We start from the raw sequence: 19508 nt of genomic DNA on the forward strand, positions 1-19508 counted from the left end.
GTCGTGGCTCTGAGGAAGTCTGACAAGGCCATTACCGACTGAAGACAAGCATCCCACATGGCTCAGATCACCCCCTGCTCCTAGCGACAGCAGGCACCGTTTCTGGGTGGCTTTAAATAAAATAAGAGGGCCTGGTGCCAGGGGAAGTGAGAACTACAGCCGCTGGCAACTGTCAGCCTCCCCCCACAGAGATCGGGATGAATGGCGGTAGCAGGTGTGGCCCGAGGACCCGGCGACCTGGCGCGGAGAAGCCTGATATTTTGTCAGGGATCCCTGGATGGTGCTAACCGGGAGGCCCGAGGGTGTGGTGAATCCCAGGGACAAAGAAAAGAGAACCCCTCTGGGAGTGCGAGGATGAAAAACTGACAAGCTAAGCAGAGTCCCAAATAGGGGTGAGAACTAGAATATTATTTCTGCAGTAGGATCTTTTGTTTCTGCCTGCCCAGCACCTGTCTGTCTCCACTTCTGGCCACAGAAATCGGTTATTTATTTGGAGAACTGTATTAATTACATCTTTTTATTATGTAGATCTGATGCTGTGATGTTTGAAGAGACTCTAACCTTCCCAGGAAATCAGTCCTGAAAATTCATTGGAAGGACTGATGCTGAAGCTGAAACTCCTATACTTTGGCCACCTGATGCGAAGAACTGACTCCTTGGAAAAGACCCTGATGCTGGGAAAGACTGAAGGCGGGAGGAGAAGGGGGTGACAGAGGGTGAGATGGTTGGATGGCCTCACCGACTCAATGGACAGGAGTTTGAGCAAGCTCCGACAGATGGTGAAGGACAGGGAGGCCTGGTGTGCCGCAGTCCATGGGGCCGTGAAGAGTCGGACACGACTGGGCGACCGAGCAACAACAACCTTCCTGGCTGGCGCTAGTGGTAAAGAATCCACCTGCCAGCGCAGGAGATGGAAGAGACTCAGGTTCTATCCCAGAGGAGGAAACGGCAACCCACTCTAGTAGTCTTGCCTGGAGAATCCCTTGGATGAAGGAACCTGCTGGGCTATGGTCCATGGGGTGGCAAAGAGTTGGAGCCATTTGAAGTGACTTAGCACTCACACCCCTCTCAGAGTGAGTCAGTTCCTAAAGACGATTGTAAATTTCTTGCCTGGAGCTTCCTTTTTATATTTAAACCAACCAATTCAGAGCCACACCCCCATCACCTCCTCTATTGATTTGGTACTCACACTCCAGGCCACTATCCAGCTGCTCTAATCATTCCAGACCCAAGACCAAGCAACTGGGGGAGCCGCTCTGCTCCAGAGCCCACTGAAATTATTCAAACTAGCCAGTCCCCAGGCTACTTACCCTGTTTCCTTGTCCCCGCTCGTGGAAACCACAAGGAAGTCTGCTGTCTCCCTCACTCTGATCAACCCTAGGGCTTCCCGTTGTAGTTCCCCCACGGTACACCCCTACCTCGTAGAATCAGTGGCTATAAAACCATCTTTTCTTTTTTTAAAATAGTTATTTATTTTGCTGGGCTGAGTCTTAGTTGCGGGCATGCAGGATCTTTAGTTGAGGCATGTGGGATCTAGTTCTCTGACCAGGGATCGAACCCCAGACCCCCTGCACTGGGAGCTCATAGTCAGCCACCAGACCACCAGCGAAGTCTCTAAAACCATCTTTTCAATGGCAGCCATCGCCTGAGCTGATAGCCTCACCCTTCCTGAGTATATATACAAAACCTGCCTTTTTAAACAATAATGACCTCTCCCCGTGCAGTTCATGGGACTGGGTGAAGCTTAGCCCACCTCTAGCCCCCTTTCAGGGGTGGGTATGTAACCCAGATCTGGCCAATCAGAGTATCCTATCCCGGCTTGCCTTCGTTAAATGTCCAATGAGAGTCCGTCTTGAGATTTTCGCTAGACCAATCGGGAAAGAGTGGCTGAGAGGATCTCTCCTCTCGGCTTTGCTGCTCCGGCTCAGTTCTCAAGCAGGCTCTTCCCAGTGGGAAACCCAAGGACCCACTGGACTGCACAGCGACACTTGTCAGCATCTTAGTGTTTTCTCCTGCTACGTTGAGCTGCGCAGGTGCAGGAGTCGACCAGAAAGCTGGATCCAATGATGGCTGCGACTTTGCCAAGTAAAATATATAACACAGCAGCAGGGGCAAGGGTGTGGAGTATGCTGGAAAGTGATAACATCAGTGGACAACAGAATCTAAAATGATTTGGAGGGGAATTAAAATACGGGGAGGGAGGAGCCAGGGAGCGAAAAGAAGGTCGTAGGGTCAGGGATCTATAAAGCCTGGCGGGCCAAAACATTGCTGGAATTGAAGCACTGGAGGGAATGAGTTGAAAGTGGGGAACGGAGTGGAGCCAGGCTTTGGGGCCCTGACGCTTGTGTAATTTAGGGACTCTCTTGAGTGTGGTATGAGAGATAGCCCCCTGTAATATGCTACGTTTTAGTCAAAAAGGACTTTTGTGGTTGTAAATAATATACCTCATCATTTGAGATCATCAAAAGGAAGATTATCTTTGGTGAGCCTCACCTAATCAGTGAGCTCTCTCAAGGGTATCTAGATGTCTGACACAAAAGCCAGAGGAATGTGTTCTTCCTGGCCTGGAGAAAAGCAAGTAGCCAAGTCCTGAACTGCTTCTGGGGGCCACATGGCGAGGAACTACAGGGCAGCTTCTAGGAGCAGACTGGAAGATTCTGCTGACAGCAGGGGTAAGACAGGGACCTCGGTCCTAGAGCAGAATACTAAATGAGGGCAGATTAATTCATACCCTAATTGCTTGGATTTGACAACTCCTAAGGGACAGTGGATTTGACCTCAGCCTTTCTTTCCTTTTAACTTCAGTCTATTTGCACCTCCAGCTTCAAGAAATCTTTGGACATTAATTTGTCCCAGAGACTATTGTAAAGACTTTCTGTTCGAATGCAAGGCAATATACCATTGGCTTGTATTATGGGAATATATATATATATATGCAATCTGTATGCACTCTGATAAGCTATATTGGATAACAATGCTGTTGTGGTTTAGATGCTAAGTCGTATCCAGCTCTTTAGCAACCCCATAGCCCACCAGGCTCCTCTGTCCGTGGGGTTTCCCAGGCAAGAATACTAGAGTGGGTTGCCATTTCCTTCTCCGGGGGATCTTCCCAACCCAGGGATTGAACCCCACATCTTGCGTCTTCGACATCGGCAGGCAGATTCTTTACCACTGAGCCACCTTGGGAAGCCTGTTGGATTATAAAGTCGGACATAATTTGAGATGGGAAAAGAACAGAGTTCATTTTGAGTGGAGAGTACTGGGTAGGCTTGTGTTGACTCAGAGAACGAGTGTTTCCCAGCCCCCTGCTGAGTCGTTGTTCTAGGAGGACCCACAAGGAGCACTGACTGATACTGGGGCTCAAGAAGGCAGGCCCAGGACTGCTTGCCCACAGGCCTCACTGTGAGGCTTTACAGTCAGAAGAACCAACGGTGTGAAGACGTGGGAGCAGGATGCCTGTTCCCCGCTCCTCCCATTTCCCTGTGTCTGTGGGTCTCACCCAGGCTGCAGGTGGGAATCAGCTGGGCTCACAGGCTTGCCAGGTCCCACAGATAAAAACCCAAGATGTCTCAGTTCACTGTGTTTCAGATCAACCCATTAAGGTGCTCAATAGCTCAGCCGTATCCAGCTCTTTGCGGCTCCACGCACTGTAGCCTGCCAAACTGCTCTGTCCATGGAATTCTCCAGGCAAGAACAGTGGAGTGGGGCTTCATTGGTGGCTCGGGGGTAAAGAATCTGCCTGCCGATGTAGGAGATACTGGTTCGTTCCCTGGTCCGGGACGATCCCTCGTGCCACCGAGCATCTAAGCCCGGGCACCACAACTGCTAAGCCTGTGCTCTAAAGCCAGCAGCCCAACTACTGCACGCAGGCGCTGCAGCTGCAGAAGCACGCACACCCTCGAACCCGTGCCAAAGAGAGGCCACCACAGTGAGAAGCGCGTGCTCCACCCCTGGAGAGCCCCCGCTCTCCACAACTAGAGAAAAGCCTGTGCAGCAACAGACACCAGGCACAGCCAGAAAATTAATTAATTAACTAAAAAAAAAGAATGCTGGAGTGAGTTGCCATTTCCTTCTCCCGGGGACCTTTCCAACCCAGGGATCGAACCTGAGTCTCTCGCATCCCCTGCATTGGCAGGCTGGTTCTTTACCACTAGTGCCACCTGGGAAGCCCCTCAGATAACAGATACATTTGTAATGTATTAATAAGTGTGTCCATACAATCTTTGAGACGTTACTTGAACTGAAAAGTTATATTTGTCATTTAGCGGAATTACAAAGTTAATTAGGCCCCCTGTAGTTTATCAGATGACACTGGGAGGTGGAGATTTAAAAAAAAACTGAGATCTGACCTCATCAACCCCGTCAACCCTGGCTTCCGTAACCCTCACCCACTCCCAGCCTCTACAGGGAGCTTGAATGAGTTCTACAGTTGATGAATTGGGGGAAGGGAAGTGGGCATATGTGCTTTGTCCCCTCCTGGCCGTTTTCTGAGACTGGCGGGCGTGCGAGGGGTACTCTGAGCGGTAGGGCATCTTTGTCCCTCGCGCGGAGCCGACCCACCGGCGCCCTAAGTGCATGGTGGGGGTCAGGGACGGTGTATTAGCAAGGGTGGCTGAACCTAAGCACAGTCCCAAGTAGCTCTTCTCGTTATTAAGGCAGAATTTTCACTGCCGTCTCCCTAAATCCCAGGTCTCTTTCTCACTTGGTCGTGAACCTCCCTAGGGAGGAAAGGATGTTAAGAATTGACACACACCCCCCAAAACTCCAACATCTGCTCTCCTTCTTCAGGGCTTCGCTAATTCATACGCAGTCTTCACCTATTAGCTAAAAAGAAGCCTTGCTCCAAGAAGCCTTCCCCAGACTAAGGCAGATCCTCTGGCTGTTGTGTTTTCACAAACCCCTCTGGATTTTCTTTCTCTCAGAAGCAAAGTGTCGAAGGACACTCAGTCCTGTCCGACTCTTTGCGACCCCGTGGACTACACAGTCCATGGAATTCTCCAGGCCAGAATACTGGGGTGGGTAGTCCTTCCCTTCTCCAAGGAATCTTCCCAACCCAGGGATCAAACCCAGGTCTCCCACATTGCAGGTGAATTCTTTACTAGCTGAACCGCAGGGGAAACCCCAGAATACTGGAGTGGGTAGCCTATCCCTTCTCCAGGGGATCTTCCCGACCCTGGAATTGAATTGCTATCTCCTGCATTACAGCCCGCCCTTCTCTCTGGCCCATATCAAAATTGTGATTGACTGAAGCAGGATTTCTTGACCTTGACACAACTGAAATTTAGGGTCACAGAAATCTTTGTTGCGTCTCTCCTGTGGATCTTAGAATGTTTCACAGCATCCTTGCCCTGCACTCACTAGAAGCTGGTGACCTACTCCCCTGCCCATCTCCAGGGAGACAACAAAATGTCTCCAGCACTGCCAAACACCTAACACTTGCTTCAGTGTTCTGTTATTTTCATCATAATATTCTTAATAGTGTCTAAACAAGGGGCCCTGCAAATTGTGTGGATGGGTTCTGTTTGTGTACCTCATTTTAAGATTTTTATTTTTTTAATGTGGATCATTTTTAAAGTCTTTATTGAATTTGTTACAATATTGCTTCTGTTTCCTGCTTTGGTTTTTTTAACACAAGGCGTATGGGATCCTAGCTCCCCAACCATCGATCAAACTTGCCCTCCTTGCACTGGACACTTTAACCACTGGACCGCCAGGGAAGTCCTTACCTTTCTTTTTTTTTTTTTTTTAATGCTTCTCTCTCTTAACACTGAGCAACTAACACTTTCACAACACTGGCTTTGGGAGCAAAGAATGCGTCTACCTTATTTACTGCGGCACCCTCTGTGCCAGCACAGAGAAAGTGCTTGAAAAATATGTGCAAATAAGGATCGAGCAAGAAGCTGAAACCAGGCCCTGGGGCTGCCATTCCCACCCCACCCCCGCCCCCCGCCCCCCACCGCTCCCCGCGCTGAGGAACAGAAGGAAATATAACCTCAGCCGACCTGCCTAAGTCGCTCTATTCAATAGCCTGCCTTCCCCTGGCTGCCGGAACATTCTTCCAAACTCCTCAAGCGTGTTAAGCGGCAAATGTACCCTGTGTGGTCTGTGGGCCTTTCTCGAAGCCTCCATATGCCATGTCAGCTGGACAGAGCGGTAATCCCCAGATGTAAGCAGATAAGGGCCGGGGGCAGAGCTTTCACATTGCATTTCTGAGCTCCACCCACTCAGGGCAGCCTTCGTTTTGCATTAATTCTGGCCAATTTAGCTTGCCCTCCCTTCCACAAAACGGGAGTCCAGTCGACCTGCTGGGAAATCTTAAAGCCAGCTGAGCTGAGGACAGCAGGCCCTGGGAGGCCAATATAAACCGCTCTAGAACAAGGCAAGTCTACTTAAAATCGGGACCCAGATTTCAGGACACAACAGTGAAGGGGAGATTTCTCAGAGTTAATAGTTTCACTAGAGCTTTATCTTGAAAAATGAAAATAAAATTGATAACAACTAGCCTATATTTGCAGCAGCTTTCTTCACAATAGCCAAAAACTGGAAATCACTCTGATTGATGATTAAATAAAATGCCATGCAATTCACACCAGGACATTACTCAGCAACAGAAAGGGAACAAACTACTGAAATACTCCCACAACAATTTGGATAGACTTTGTATCAGATTCCTAGGATGGCTGTAAGAAACTACCATGAATTGACTGGCTTAAAAAAAAACAAACAACAGAAATTTAGAGGACTTCTCTGATGCTCCAGTGTTTTAAGACTCTGTGCTCCCAATTGGCAACCCACTCCAGTGTTCTTGCCTGGAGAATCCCAGCGACGTGGGAGCCTGGTGGGCTGCCGTCCATGGGGTCGCACAGAGTCGGACACGACTGAAGCGACTTAGCAGCAGCAGCAGCAGCTCCCAATGGAGGGGTCCCGGATTGGATCCCTCATCAGAGAACTAGATGCGCCATGCTTCAAGTAAAGATCTCACGTGTCTCAATGAAGATCTAAGATCCCCCAGGCAACAACTAGGACCCGGCACGGCCAAATAAAAGAATAAATATCTTTTAAAGATTCAACCAAGGAAAAATAGTTCCCATGAAATCCTTGCTTCCAGATCAGGAAACTCAACTGTGAAACTGTATCCTAAATAAGTGCACAGATAATCTTAAATCAAGCAGTTTATGCAACCCATAAACTGGGAATAAAGAATGTGTCAGAAATATCTGTGCTTCGCTAACAGTCCAAGCACCCTGACTCCAACCATGTAGTCTGAAAAGAAGACCAAAGTCTGTGCCAAAGTGAGTCTGACCCCGTCCGGAGAGCAGCAGTGGACCAACAGGAGACAAGCTTCACAGAGGCTGTTCGTCACACGCACCACGTCCCACTACGGCTCCAAGTTTGGTGATGATGAAGACATGTGAAATACTTGGGAAGAGCTGAAAACTTCATCCCGTCTACAAGAGAAACTTCTAAAAGGCTACACAGGGACAAGAGAGCTTGATCTCATTAGAGACCAGACTCCACTTTGAGAACCCGGCTCCCTGCCAACTGTGTTATTTCGGGGTAATCTCTTCACCTCAATGGATATGAGTTTGAGCAAACTCCGGGAGATAGTGAAGGACAGGGAAGCCTGGTGCGCTGCAGTCCATGGGGTCAGAAGAGTCAGACCCGACTAAGCGGCTGAGCAACAACGACAGTCTATCGTTGGTAAAAACATACAAATGAGTCTGTGAACAAGAGAGAGTTTCCTTGATCTCCGAGTGGTTGCAGGAGTAGAGGAAGCGATGCAGGCGGGGAAGTGCTCTGTAAGTCAGTCACACGCATGCAGTTGAGACACGAACGCCTGGAAGGCAAGCGCCACGCTCTCATTATCTTGCATCCCCAGAGCCTGGCCAGTGCCTGGTACACAGCAGACTGTCCATAAGTGTCTGTAGAAGGAATAAATTCAAAACTCTTTTGCTAAGGAATACAGATCTTTTTCCCCCTAAGCAGTCTTTCTTCTTCTTCCTTTTTCTTTTTATGGCCACGAGGCATATGGGATCTTAGTTCTGCAATCAGGGATCGAACCCATGCCTCTTGCACTGGAAGTGCAGAGTCTTAACTACTGGATCACCAGGGAAGTGCCCCAAATGGTCTTTTCTTAACTGTATATATCAATAAGAACACAGCTCAAAAAAAAAAAGAATACACAGCTCATAGAAAAAAGTAAGCAAAGAATAAACAGAATTTTTTGTTTGAGAAGACTTTCAAACTTACTTATAATAAAAAAATCTAAAACAGCACAATAAGATTTTTAAAAGTTATTAGATTGACTAAGATCTAAATGTTCAAAAAGACTGTGCTGGCAAGGATGTTGGGAAACAGCCTTTCTTAAGCATACTGGTATGCATTAATACAGCCCCTTGGAAAGGGAATTTGGTGCTGCCTACCCAGCACCAGAACTGGACAGACTTTTTGCCACAATTCTATTTTGAGGGTGGAGCACTGGTTTGATTCCTGGCCAGGGAACTAAGATCCCACATGCCAGGTATGTGGGTATGGCCAAAAAACTTCAAAATAAAACATTGAAGCTGATCCTTGTGAAGTGGGAGGAACTGGAACAGTGGACAATATACACTGCTTTTTAAAAAATGAAGTGAATGGTGTAAATATCGTCTATCTTAAAACGGTATATCTACAAAAAGCACTTCCACGAGGCTGGTAACGCAGCCTGTCCTTGGGCAGGGAACCGAAAGGATGGGAATTAGCAGTGGCAAGGAAGGCTTGCACTTTCTTTACACACTATTTTCTGTTTTGTTTTTAAAGAACTTTAAAGTGCAATGTTAGTAAACCGAGTTCCTGTGTCCCGTTCACCCAGTCTCTCCTAACGTTAATATCGTGCGCATCCCTGGTGCAAGTGTCAAAACTAAGAAGTTAACTATTGATTTTATTCAAATTTCCCAAGTTTTCCGACTGATACCCTTTTTCTGCTCCAGGATCTAATCCAGGATCCCATACTATATTTAGTAGGTATCCCTTTAAGCTGCTCAAATTTTACCATAAGCATGAGTTACTTTGCAAAAACCAAGCATTTTTAAAAATGAAATATATGATCATAACAGTCAGGTGATATTGATGCTTTGATGGCATAACACTTCTTTAAATTAGAAGCAAATGTTTTCAAGAATAATGAAACTTCTTTTTCAGATAATCATTGTGAATCATCTCTCTCAACAATGTTTTTAAGCAAAAACTCTTTTTCTTGCTATTATTAGAGGTTCATTCATGGGTCTCATTCAGTCCCAAACATTACAGGTGCAAAGTTTCCAAGTATCGAGTGCAAACCCTCATTTCCATCACTACCCTCTTCCACCTTCACTCTGACTTTCTATTTGTCATTGTTGAGTTGCTCAGTCACGTCCGACCCTTTGTGACCCCAGGGACTGCCACGCCAGGCTTCCCTGTCCTTCACTATCTCGGAGTTTGCTCAAACTCATGTCTACTGAGTCAGTGACGCCATCCAACCATCTCATCCTCTGTGAGCCCCTTTATGCAGGTATATTTTTCTAAAAAATTACATTCAATCACCAATTCACCAAAATAGCAGGAAAAACAAAAGACATTGACTGCTAGCGCATGCAGCTCCCCAAGTACAATTTTTCAGCCTTTGGGAAAATGTCACACTCAAATCACTTTACATATAAATTTACATGACATTAAAATGAGTGAAAACTGTAGTTCCCTTCAAAACTTCAACCATCTAAGATGATTAGCTTCTAAATATGAAAACAATGAAAAACGTAAAATACAGGTGTTAACAAATTGTTAAAACTGCTTTAGGCTTCTCCCATCGCTCAGTCACCTCCATGGCCACCAAATTAATTAAGATAAATCATGTGTTTCTGGGCTTTTTGTTTGTCAGTTTATTTGGTTTTTCATATTTAAGTCTATAGGCTCTATCCAGCCTCCTTTGGGTATATTTCAATGGCAAACGTGTTTTGGAGTTTTAAAATTTGTCAACATTTTAAATTAGGAGATTTCACAGAAAACTCCAAACGTTCAGGTTTTCTGTAAAAAAAACTTTTTTTGGTAAATTTTTGGTCGCACTGGGTCTTTGCTGTTGCGCAGGCTTTCCTCTAGTTGCCGAGAGCAGGGGCTACGCTCCCTCGCCGTGCTGGGCTCACTCGTCGCGGCGGCATCTCTTGGCGCTGAGCACAGGCTCTAGGCTTGGCTCAGGGGTTCACTAGTTGTGGCGTAGGGGCTGGTAGGCTGTGGCTCACGGGCCCCAGAGCTCCTGCTGTTGTGGCTGGCGGGCTCGTTTGTTCCACGGCATGTGAAATCGTCCCAGATCAGGGATTGAACCCATGTCCCCTGCATTGGCAGGCAGATTCTTATGCACTGGGCCACCAGGGAAGCCCTTAGATTTTGTTAAAACACTGAAGATTCACCCACACTGTACCCCCATTCCTGCCTGGCAGAGTGAGCTAGCTGTGTAGTGGCTTTCAAGTGGTTTTCAAGCATCTGTTTCTACTTCACCAGGGAACCTGCCTGACCACCTTTGCTCATTTACTTGCCTAGCCCCTGGCGTCACTGAGTTGGCAAATCCCTCTGAGCTCTGTGCTTAATAGATGTCTTGTTCATTATGTCATTAAGAGAAAGGTGCTCTAAAAGTCAAGTTTTAGTATATTAACGCATATATATGGAATTTAGAAAGATGGTAACGATGACCCTATATGCAAGACAGCAAAAGAGACACAGATGTAAAGAACAGACTTTTGGACTCCGTGGGAGAAGGTGAGGGTGGGGTGATTTGAGAGAACAGCACTGAAACATGTCTATTACCATATGTAAAATAGATGATCACTGCAAGTTCAATACACGAAGCAGGGCATCCAAAGCCAATGCTCTAGAGCATGGGGAGGGAGGTGGGAGGGGGTTCAGGATGGGGGACACATGTGCACCGGTGGGTCATTCATGTCGATGTATGGCAAAAGCCACCACAATATCGTTAAGTAATTAGCCTCCAATTAAAAAAAAATTTTTTTTAAAGTCCTGTTTTCCTTCACAGGTCTCAAGACTACCAAAAGGACATTTATAAGGCTGATAGTCCCTGCTGTCCACAGGTACCTCCTCTGTTATCTTAAGACCTAAGACCAGTACTTGGTTCTTGGTAGCCCATGATTGGCGGTGCGTGTTCCTAAAAAGTGATGCACTTGATGGAAAGATGGCCGTATCGGGGTGGCAGCACTGCAGAGAGAAAACTGTTTGATGGAATGAATTGTTTAGAAGCACAGGTTCCTCCAAAATCGCAGGGGATGCTGGGAAAGGAGACTGACACTGCCAGCAAGAAAGATGGTGGGAGTGGGGAGGCTTTTGGGTAGACAACTAAGTTTATCCCAGATGACTAAGTTGAGGTTGTGAAAGCACAGCTTCCCTAGGCTCTTACTAAATAAGCTTACTAATAAGCTTGCTTGGGAGATTTCTTCTACTTGAGAGTCAACTGTTTCAACTCACCTGAACTTTGGTCTGTTAAATTCCAATTGGTTTCGGGGCTCCCTAATTAGGAAGCACTGAGTAAGGATGCTGATTTCAGCCATGAAATTAAAAGACGCTCACTCCTTGGAAGGAACGTTATGACCAACCCAGAAAGCCTATTAAAAAGCAGAGACATTACTTTGCCCACAAAGGTCCATCTAGTTAAGGCTATGGTTTTTCCAGTGGTCATGGATGGATTGTGAGAATTGGACTGTGAAGAAAGCTGATCACCGAAGAATTGATGCTTTTGAACTGTGGTGTTGGAGAAGACTCTTGAGAGTCCCTTGGACTGCAAGGAGATCCAACCAGTCCATTCTAAAGGAGATTAGTCCTGGGTGTTCATTGGAAGGAGTGATGCTAAAGCTGAAACTCCAATACTTTGGCCACCTCATGCGATGAGTTGACTCACTGGAAAAGACTCTGATGCTGGGAGGGATTGGGGGGTGGAGGAGATGGGGACGACAGAAAATGAGATGGCTGGATGGCATCACCGACTCGATGGACATGAGTTTGAGTGAACTCCGGGAGTTGGTGATGGACAGGGAGGCCTGGCATGCTGACACGATTGAGAGACTGAACTGAACTGAGTAAGGAAAATACTGCTAATTAAAAATAATGCCCCAAACATCCTCCAGCAATGTGACCCTACTCTGGCACCTTCTTAACCAAGGTGCCACCAAGAAGGGAAATTTTAAGATATAAGCCTTTTCTTTATCTTCAGCAAGCTATCCAACAATTGGCATTAAGTGTCAGGAACAAAACACCTGAATAAGCCAAAATTTTTTTCAACTGTGAGTAATTGGACTAAAGATTAGAAACAAGAATCAGTGTCAGTATGTGGGACCTCATAGTTGGTGGTGGCGGTGTTGTTCAGTCACCAAGTTGTGCCCGACTCTTTGTGACTCCATGGACTGCAGCGCGCCAGGCTTCCCTGTCCTTCACTATCTCCCAGAATTTGCTCCAATTCATGTCCATTAGTCAGTGATGTTATCTAACCATCTCATCTTCTGTCGCCCCATTCTTTTGCCTTCAATCGTTTCCAGGATCGGGGTTTTTTCCAATGAGTCAATTTCATAGTAAATTATAGTAAACTGTATACATACTACTTGTCACCCAAATTCTGGGATGATTTAATTAGCTTTCTCCCACATCCTGAGTGCTCTGGAACTATACTTCATCAAAGGCATAATTAACCCCCTTTACCATTTTTATGTGCAAATTGCTTTCCCACTCCTGCACCATACTAGTTTTCCTAATATTCCCAACTGACTCCAAAATTATCTGAACCTCAAGGCAGGTGCATAATTTCAAGTGATGAGATTTTACTCTTACCTGGACAGGGTTACCTCATGTTATATATGGAACCCTGGGAAAATACATCCTGTGAAAGTAATCTTCTCCTGAGCAAACTGGGCCACATACCTGACCCCAGGCTCTGAGGCGACCCTCTGCTGCTGTGGGATGGAGCAGCTAATTAAAAACAAACAAGCTTAAAAAACAAAACACCTCCTCTTCCCTGGGAACACTCTCAAGGGACTCACTGCCCTGTTTTGGCCCCTCTCCCTGGAAACCGTTCCATTCACCGGCTGTGACTTCTACGTTGAGACTGTATTTCTCTCTCCCCGACCGAAGTGGTTCCTTCATACCAAAGGATGCAATGCAACTGGACACCGCGTAGGTGACACATCAGTATCAGAGGGTTCCCAGGGATTTCGCTCTGCGGTTCCTTCCCCAGAGAGAGGTCTGCAGACCAAGTGCAGCAGAGTACAATCCTGCTGCATCTGAAACACAAGCTCTTTCCCTTCCCTGATGATCAGGGCATAGATCGCTTTTCAAACGTGAAAACACACAATTACACGGCAGAGCACAACATACTGCTTAGTGCACAGGCTCTCCGCTCAGACCCTCTGGGTTCAAATCCCAGGTCACCAGCAAGTGCTCAGCAGATGTTAGTTGTTGTTTTGCTTTGAATAAAAATCTCCTATTATGGTCCACAACCTACAGATGTTCCCTACCTCCCTGAACTTCTCCCCGGCTGTTCACAGCCCAACTTGCTTCTTCAGTTTCCCCAGCATCACAAGCGTATTTGTCTCAGGGTCTGCCCACTTGTCTGTCTTCTAGTATGAGCCACTTCACCAGGTCTAATTGGCTTCTTCTCACCACCCAGCTTTTGGGTTTCATATCAAACCCTCTCTGAGTCTATTCAAAACAGCTCCTTCTCCTCCAACCTAAAACATCACCATTTGATTTCTTTGACACTTATCACTGACCTGGACAGGGTGACCTCATGTTACTGGTTGACTAGTCTCTCCCCACCCCCATTTAAATATAGGCTCTGCAGCAACAGGAAATCTCTTGGTCTTTTTCAAATCGAACATAGGCCCTGGCAGTAAAAGCTCTGAGTCCTAAACACTGGACCACCAGGCAATTCCCTCTTGTTCATCCTTACCCCAGAGCTCAGAATAGTACTGGTACACTCGATGTTTAATGAAAAGGGAAAAAGTTATCTAGTTCAAATCCCATCTGACTGTAAAAACCTAGCCCAAGAGAAAAGTGAATTTCAAAGACTAAAAAGATCTGAGTCCTGTAATGGCATGGGTGGACACCTGTCATATTCTCAACAGCCCATCTGCTGAAAAATCTTTCCCTAATTTGAAAAAAACCTGGGTTAAGAGTTTTGCCTCCCTGCTATAGACGTCAGAATTCAAAATCCCAGTGGCTCTTGTGACTAGGATAAAGGCATGTGACCAGGCTCTGCTCACCAGACACACCCTCATAAGACTGACTCAGAACAGAGCGAGTGCCAGAGCCAGGTCGCTTCCGTCGTGTCTCTTTGCAACCCTATGGACTGTCAATCGCTTCTGTCCATGGGATTCTCCAGGCAGAATACTGGAATGGATTGCCATGCCCTCCTCCAGGGGCTCTTCCTACCCAGGGATCGAATCCACGCCTCTTCAGTTCAATTAAGTTCAGTTGCTCAGTCGTGTCCAACTCTTTGTGACCCCATGGACTGCAGCACACCAGGCTTCCCTGTCCATCGCCAACTCCCAGAGTCTATTCAAACTCATGTCCATTGAGTCGGTGATGCCATCCAACCATCTCATCCTCTGTCTTCCCGAGGACGAGATGTCATCCTCATCTCATCCATGTCCCTTAGGTCTCCTGAATTGGTGGGCAGGTTATCACTACCACCCCCTGGAAAGAGTGATGTAAAGCAACTTTGTTTTGTGGCCCCTGAGTTGTGGTTGAGAAAAACATCTCTTTCTGCTTTACTGACTATGCCAAAGCCTTTGACTGTGTGGGTCACAACAAACAGTGGACAATTCTTAGAGATGGGAGTTCCAGATCATCTCACCCACCTCCTGAGAAATCTGTATGCAGGTCAAGAAGCAACGGTTAGAACCAGACATGGAACAACGAACTGGCTCCAAATTGGGAAAGAGGTACGTCAAGGTTGTATATTGTCTCCCTGCTTATTTAACTTATACACAGAGTACATCGTGAGAAATGCCAGGCTGGATGAAGCACAAGCTGGAATTGATTGCCCAGAGAAATATCAATAACCTCAGATACGCAGATGACACCACCCTCATGGCCAAAAGCGAAGAGGAACTAAAGAGCCTCTTGATGAAAGTGAAGGAGTGAAAAAACTGGCTTAAAACTCAACATTCGAAAAACTAAGATCATGGCATCTGGTCCCATCACTTCACGGCAAATAGATGGGGAAATAATGGAAACAGTGTCAGACTTTTATTTTCTTGGGCTCCAAAATCACTGCAGATAGTGACTGCAGCCATGAAATCAAGATGCTTGCTCTTTGGAAGCAAAGTTATGACCAGCCTTGACAGCATATTAAAAAGCAGAGATGTTACTTTGCCAACAAAGGTCCGTTGAGTCAAAGCTATGGTTTTCCCAGTGGTCACGTACAGATGTCAGAGTTGGACCATAAAGAGAACTGAGCACCGAGGAATTGATGCTTTTGAGCTATGGTGTTGGAGAAGACCCTTGAGTCCCTTGGATGGCACGGTCTTTTGTACAGTTAACAAGCTGTCTGTGGCTGTGCTGGAGCGCCTCATCCTGGTGGCCTCTCTTGCTGCGGAGCATGCGCTCTAGGCAGTGCAGGCCCGTAGATGTGATTCCTAAGCTTAGCTGCCCCAAGGCACATGGAATCTTCCCAGACCAGGGATCGAACTTGTGTCCCCTGCATTGGCAGGCAGATTTTTAACCACTGGACCACCAGGGAAGTCCTGGCCCACAATACTTTGAAACTTTAAAAATTGTACTGAGATGCAAACATTTTACTTTTACATCTGTGACTTCTGACAATTACAAGCTTGCATACAACAATCAGCTGGAGGAGAGAGGCTCCCTTTGGATATGTGGATTGCCTCTAATATATACTCATATGCCACATGTTCGCTTTCAATTTTACTGTATATGTTGGAAGTTGGGCAGACTACCTGCCATTTCATGAGAATGCTGTTGCATAAGAAAACCAACATAAAATGCTGGACTACATTAAAAGAAAAGGTGAACTAAAGGGGAGTGATGGGGAGATGCTCTGGAGGTGTAAAGTCTCAGTCATGCAGGATGGAGGCTTCTGGAATCTGGTTTTGTACACATGGAGACTGTCAGGAGGGTGGTTCACGTGTTTGTTTGCCACAATTAAAAAAAAAAAGAATTCACATGTTAACAGAAGAGAAAAAACACATAAAAATGTAGAAAAAGCATTTGATAAATTCAATGAAAACTCTTGAAAGTGAAGTTACTCAGCCATGTCCGACTCTTTGCGACCCCATGGACACCAGGCTCCTCCGTCCATGGGATTTTCTAGGCAAGAGTACTGGAGTGGGTTTCCATTTCCTTCTCCAGGGAATTTTCCTGACCCAGGGATCGAACCCAGGTCTCCCACATTGTAGACAGACGCTTTACTGTCTGAGCCAAACTCTTAGCAAACGGTAAATAGAAATTTAATCTGAGAGAGGTTATTTACCTACAGATAAGCAATAACAGGTAATATTGGTCAAATATTCAAAGTTTTTCACCTGAAACTGCGAAGGAGCGAAGAAATGTTTATTAACTTTAATTCAATATTGTATTTGGCATCCTGGCCACGCAGTAAAGCCAAAAATAAAAATAACAGGTTCAACGTGGAAAAAAGGACAGGGGAGGGCAGAGAGTTGGGACTTGGACCTGAAGATGTCAAAGCCGCCGCACAACACAGTTTAGAAATTTCTACTTGCACAACAGAAGGTGGAACCTGACACTAAATCTAGAAGAAAAGTCAGTGATTTATAAAAGAAATTGACAAACTACAAAGATGGTTTCTATCTTGCTAGACTGTAAGTATCTTACCTGGCTATTAATTTGAAACAATTAAGTGACCACGTCCCAGGTAATTTTCATTTTAATGTTTAAATAATTTACATTTTAAAGATTGATTTCTCTATAAACGGGGTCCCAGAACCCCGGTCTTGTTTGGTGGCTTGTTAGGTACCGAATGCAAAGTGGAGAGGTGGATGATGGAAACCGAAATTATCCGCTCCCCCAACCCAAACATGTCTTCCATGTCATCAGTCCCTGGTGCCAAAATGGGTGGGGACCACTGCTCTGCTGCTGCTACTGCTAAGTCACTTCAGTCGTGTCCAACTCTGTGTGACCCCATAGACGGAAGCCCACCAGGCTCCCCCGTCCCTGGGATCCTCCAGGCAAGAACACTGGAGTGGGTTGCCATTTCCTTCTCCAATGTTTTAGCATTTGAAGTAGAAATAACACCCAAAAAATGTCTTAGTAAACAATAAACTGAGGTTAACTTTTTTATCTATAATCAATTAAGTTTATTACACCTTTCCAAGCAATAAAGTGTACAATTTAAAGAGAGTAAGCTTGGGAGCTTGCTTGGAGGTTCTATCGGGGAAGCACTGCTACTCCTAGGCCCTTTACTGACCACCTGGGATGGCTGTCCGATTTCACTGAGGGCACAGCTTCGGGAGAAACGCTCATGGAAAAGGTGAAGGAGGGAGGAGACACCCGCCCATCTAGCCAGGTCAGTCGCATCAACCCTGGCGATCAAAGGGGCGACAGGTGTTACAACCAGATCGCCCTCACAACCTGAAAAGCTTTTTATTTGGCAGGGGAGGAGCGCAGGACAGGCGAATGACCTGAATTCAAAACACACCACTTGCAACAAGTGCTGCAAACGTAAGACAGGTCACAGGAACATTGTTATAACCCCTTAATAACTACCTCATTCGATAAATTACAATTTAAAAGATTCTTATAAAAAGAAGCCCACCTAATCACAGGTACTGTAGAATCCCAGGGTGCTCCATACATTACCGGGGAAAAAAAATGCAAATAAATGAAGGCCAAAAAACTTTAGGTAACATGGCAACCCACACCCTTCGCTGGTCAGACTCCATCGGCTACCTCAGTACTGCGGAAACGTTCCATCGATTTTGGCAGCCCAGGCCATGAGCCCGCCTACAACGTCCTTAACTGTTAAAGAGTCCAAGTCTGCCCAGGACTGCAAGATCTTCACGGCTTTCTGGGAGTCATTGCCCAGTTTGCAAATCACATAAATGGGGACAGACGCCCCATCCTGTGCGCCCCGCTTCCCTTCCAGGATGGCTTCTCCCAAGACTTTCACGCTCTCCGCATCCCTCCGTTCCAAACGTTTCAAAGGGATGTGCAGTGCGTGAGGCAGACGACAGATGTCCACCTCCACTTGAGGCCTGACGTCCAGCAACAGGTGGGGTGACCCAGAATCCAGAAGTCGCTTATAGTCTATAACGGAAATCCGCTCCTCCGGGCTCAGCAACCGGAGGGAGCGGCACTTATCCGTGGCCGACGAACCGCAGAAGCTTTCGTAGTCCTGCAGGTCGGTCACGGTGGGCCGCTCCCCGCAGGCGGCACAGTCGGGCCTGCGCCTCCGCAGCCGGATACAGCGGAAATCGCCTCGGAGGGCGTCAAAGAGCAACAGGCGGCCGCTGTAAGAGGGGCCCAGGCCCGCAGCGGTCTTCAGCACTTCCAGCGCCTGGAGGCAGCCCAGGACCCCGGTAACCGCGCCAAGCACACCGCCATCCGCGCAGCTGGTCACCGTCTCCGCCGGGGGTGGCCGGGGGAACACGCAGCGATAGCAAGGCCCCCCGCCGTAGTGGTACACCGTGAGCTGGCCCTCGAAACGCAACGCGCTGGCGGACACCAGGGGCCGGCCGGCGAGCACACAGGCGTCGCTCACCAGGTAGCGGGTGGGCGCGTTGTCGGAGCAGTCGGCCACCACGTCGTAGCGGCGGACGAGGTCCAGCGCCGTGGCCGGCGTCAGCGCCTGGGCATAGGGCACGCACTCCACCTCCGAATTGAGGCGACGTAAGGCGGCGGCCGCCGAAAAGACCTTGGCCTGGCCGGCCAGGGCCTCGCCGTGCAGCACCTGGCGGGCTAGGTTGCTCGCTTCGACCACGTCGTAGTCCACGAGGCCCAGGCGGCCGACGCCGGCCGCGGCCAAGTACTGCGCCAGCGGGCAGCCGAGCCCCCCGCAGCCCACTATGAGCACGGCCGCGGCCGCCAGGCGCAGCTGCCCCTGCACGCCGAGCTCCGGCAGCACGAGCTGCCGGCTGTAGCGCCGGATCTCCTCTCGGGACAGCGCGGCCCTGGGAAGCAGGGGCGACACCGGAAGCGAGCGCGCTGACTCCTGCCCCGCCGAAAGGGCCGCCGCCAGCCTCTGCTTCAGGGAGCTCAGCTCCTCCTCGCGCTGCGCGACTTCGGCCTGCAGGGCCAGCACCTCCTCACTGGCCGCCATGCCAGGCCCCTTTCCGGAAGTCGTCGTGAAAGGCACTTCCGTTTCCGGCTTTTCTTCGTCGCGAGGCCGGAGTAAACCAAAACAAAAACTTTATGGAGCTTGAGCAAAGGTAATAAATGTATCTGCTTTTCTTGCGCCACCCTCTGACTCAGTTTGAAAGATTCACAAGTTTTGACTATTTCCAAAGAAACCGCGAAGCGAA

General features: G+C 47.7%; 1 protein-coding gene across 1 annotated transcript; it reads right to left on the reverse strand.

Moving 5' to 3' along the window:
• Positions 1-15840: 15840 nt before the first annotated feature.
• MOCS3 (molybdenum cofactor synthesis 3) lies at positions 15841-19334 on the reverse strand. Its single transcript, XM_055393689.2, has one exon. The coding sequence runs from the start codon at positions 19304-19306 to the stop codon at positions 17939-17941; it is 1368 nt and encodes a 455-aa protein (XP_055249664.2). The 5' UTR covers positions 19307-19334; the 3' UTR covers positions 15841-17938.
• Positions 19335-19508: the final 174 nt, after the last annotated feature.

The sequence above is a fragment of the Moschus berezovskii genome, chromosome 15, assembly GCF_049115385.1.
Source record: "Moschus berezovskii isolate FMDL1 chromosome 15, NW_MosBer_1.0, whole genome shotgun sequence".
Lineage (NCBI taxonomy): Eukaryota > Metazoa > Chordata > Mammalia > Artiodactyla > Moschidae > Moschus > Moschus berezovskii.

Excerpts from the sequence above, each read along its gene's own strand:
- MOCS3 (XM_055393689.2), bottom strand. The coding sequence starts at position 19,306 with ATGGCGGCCAGTGAGGAGGTGCTGGCCCTGCAGGCCGAAGTCGCGCAG.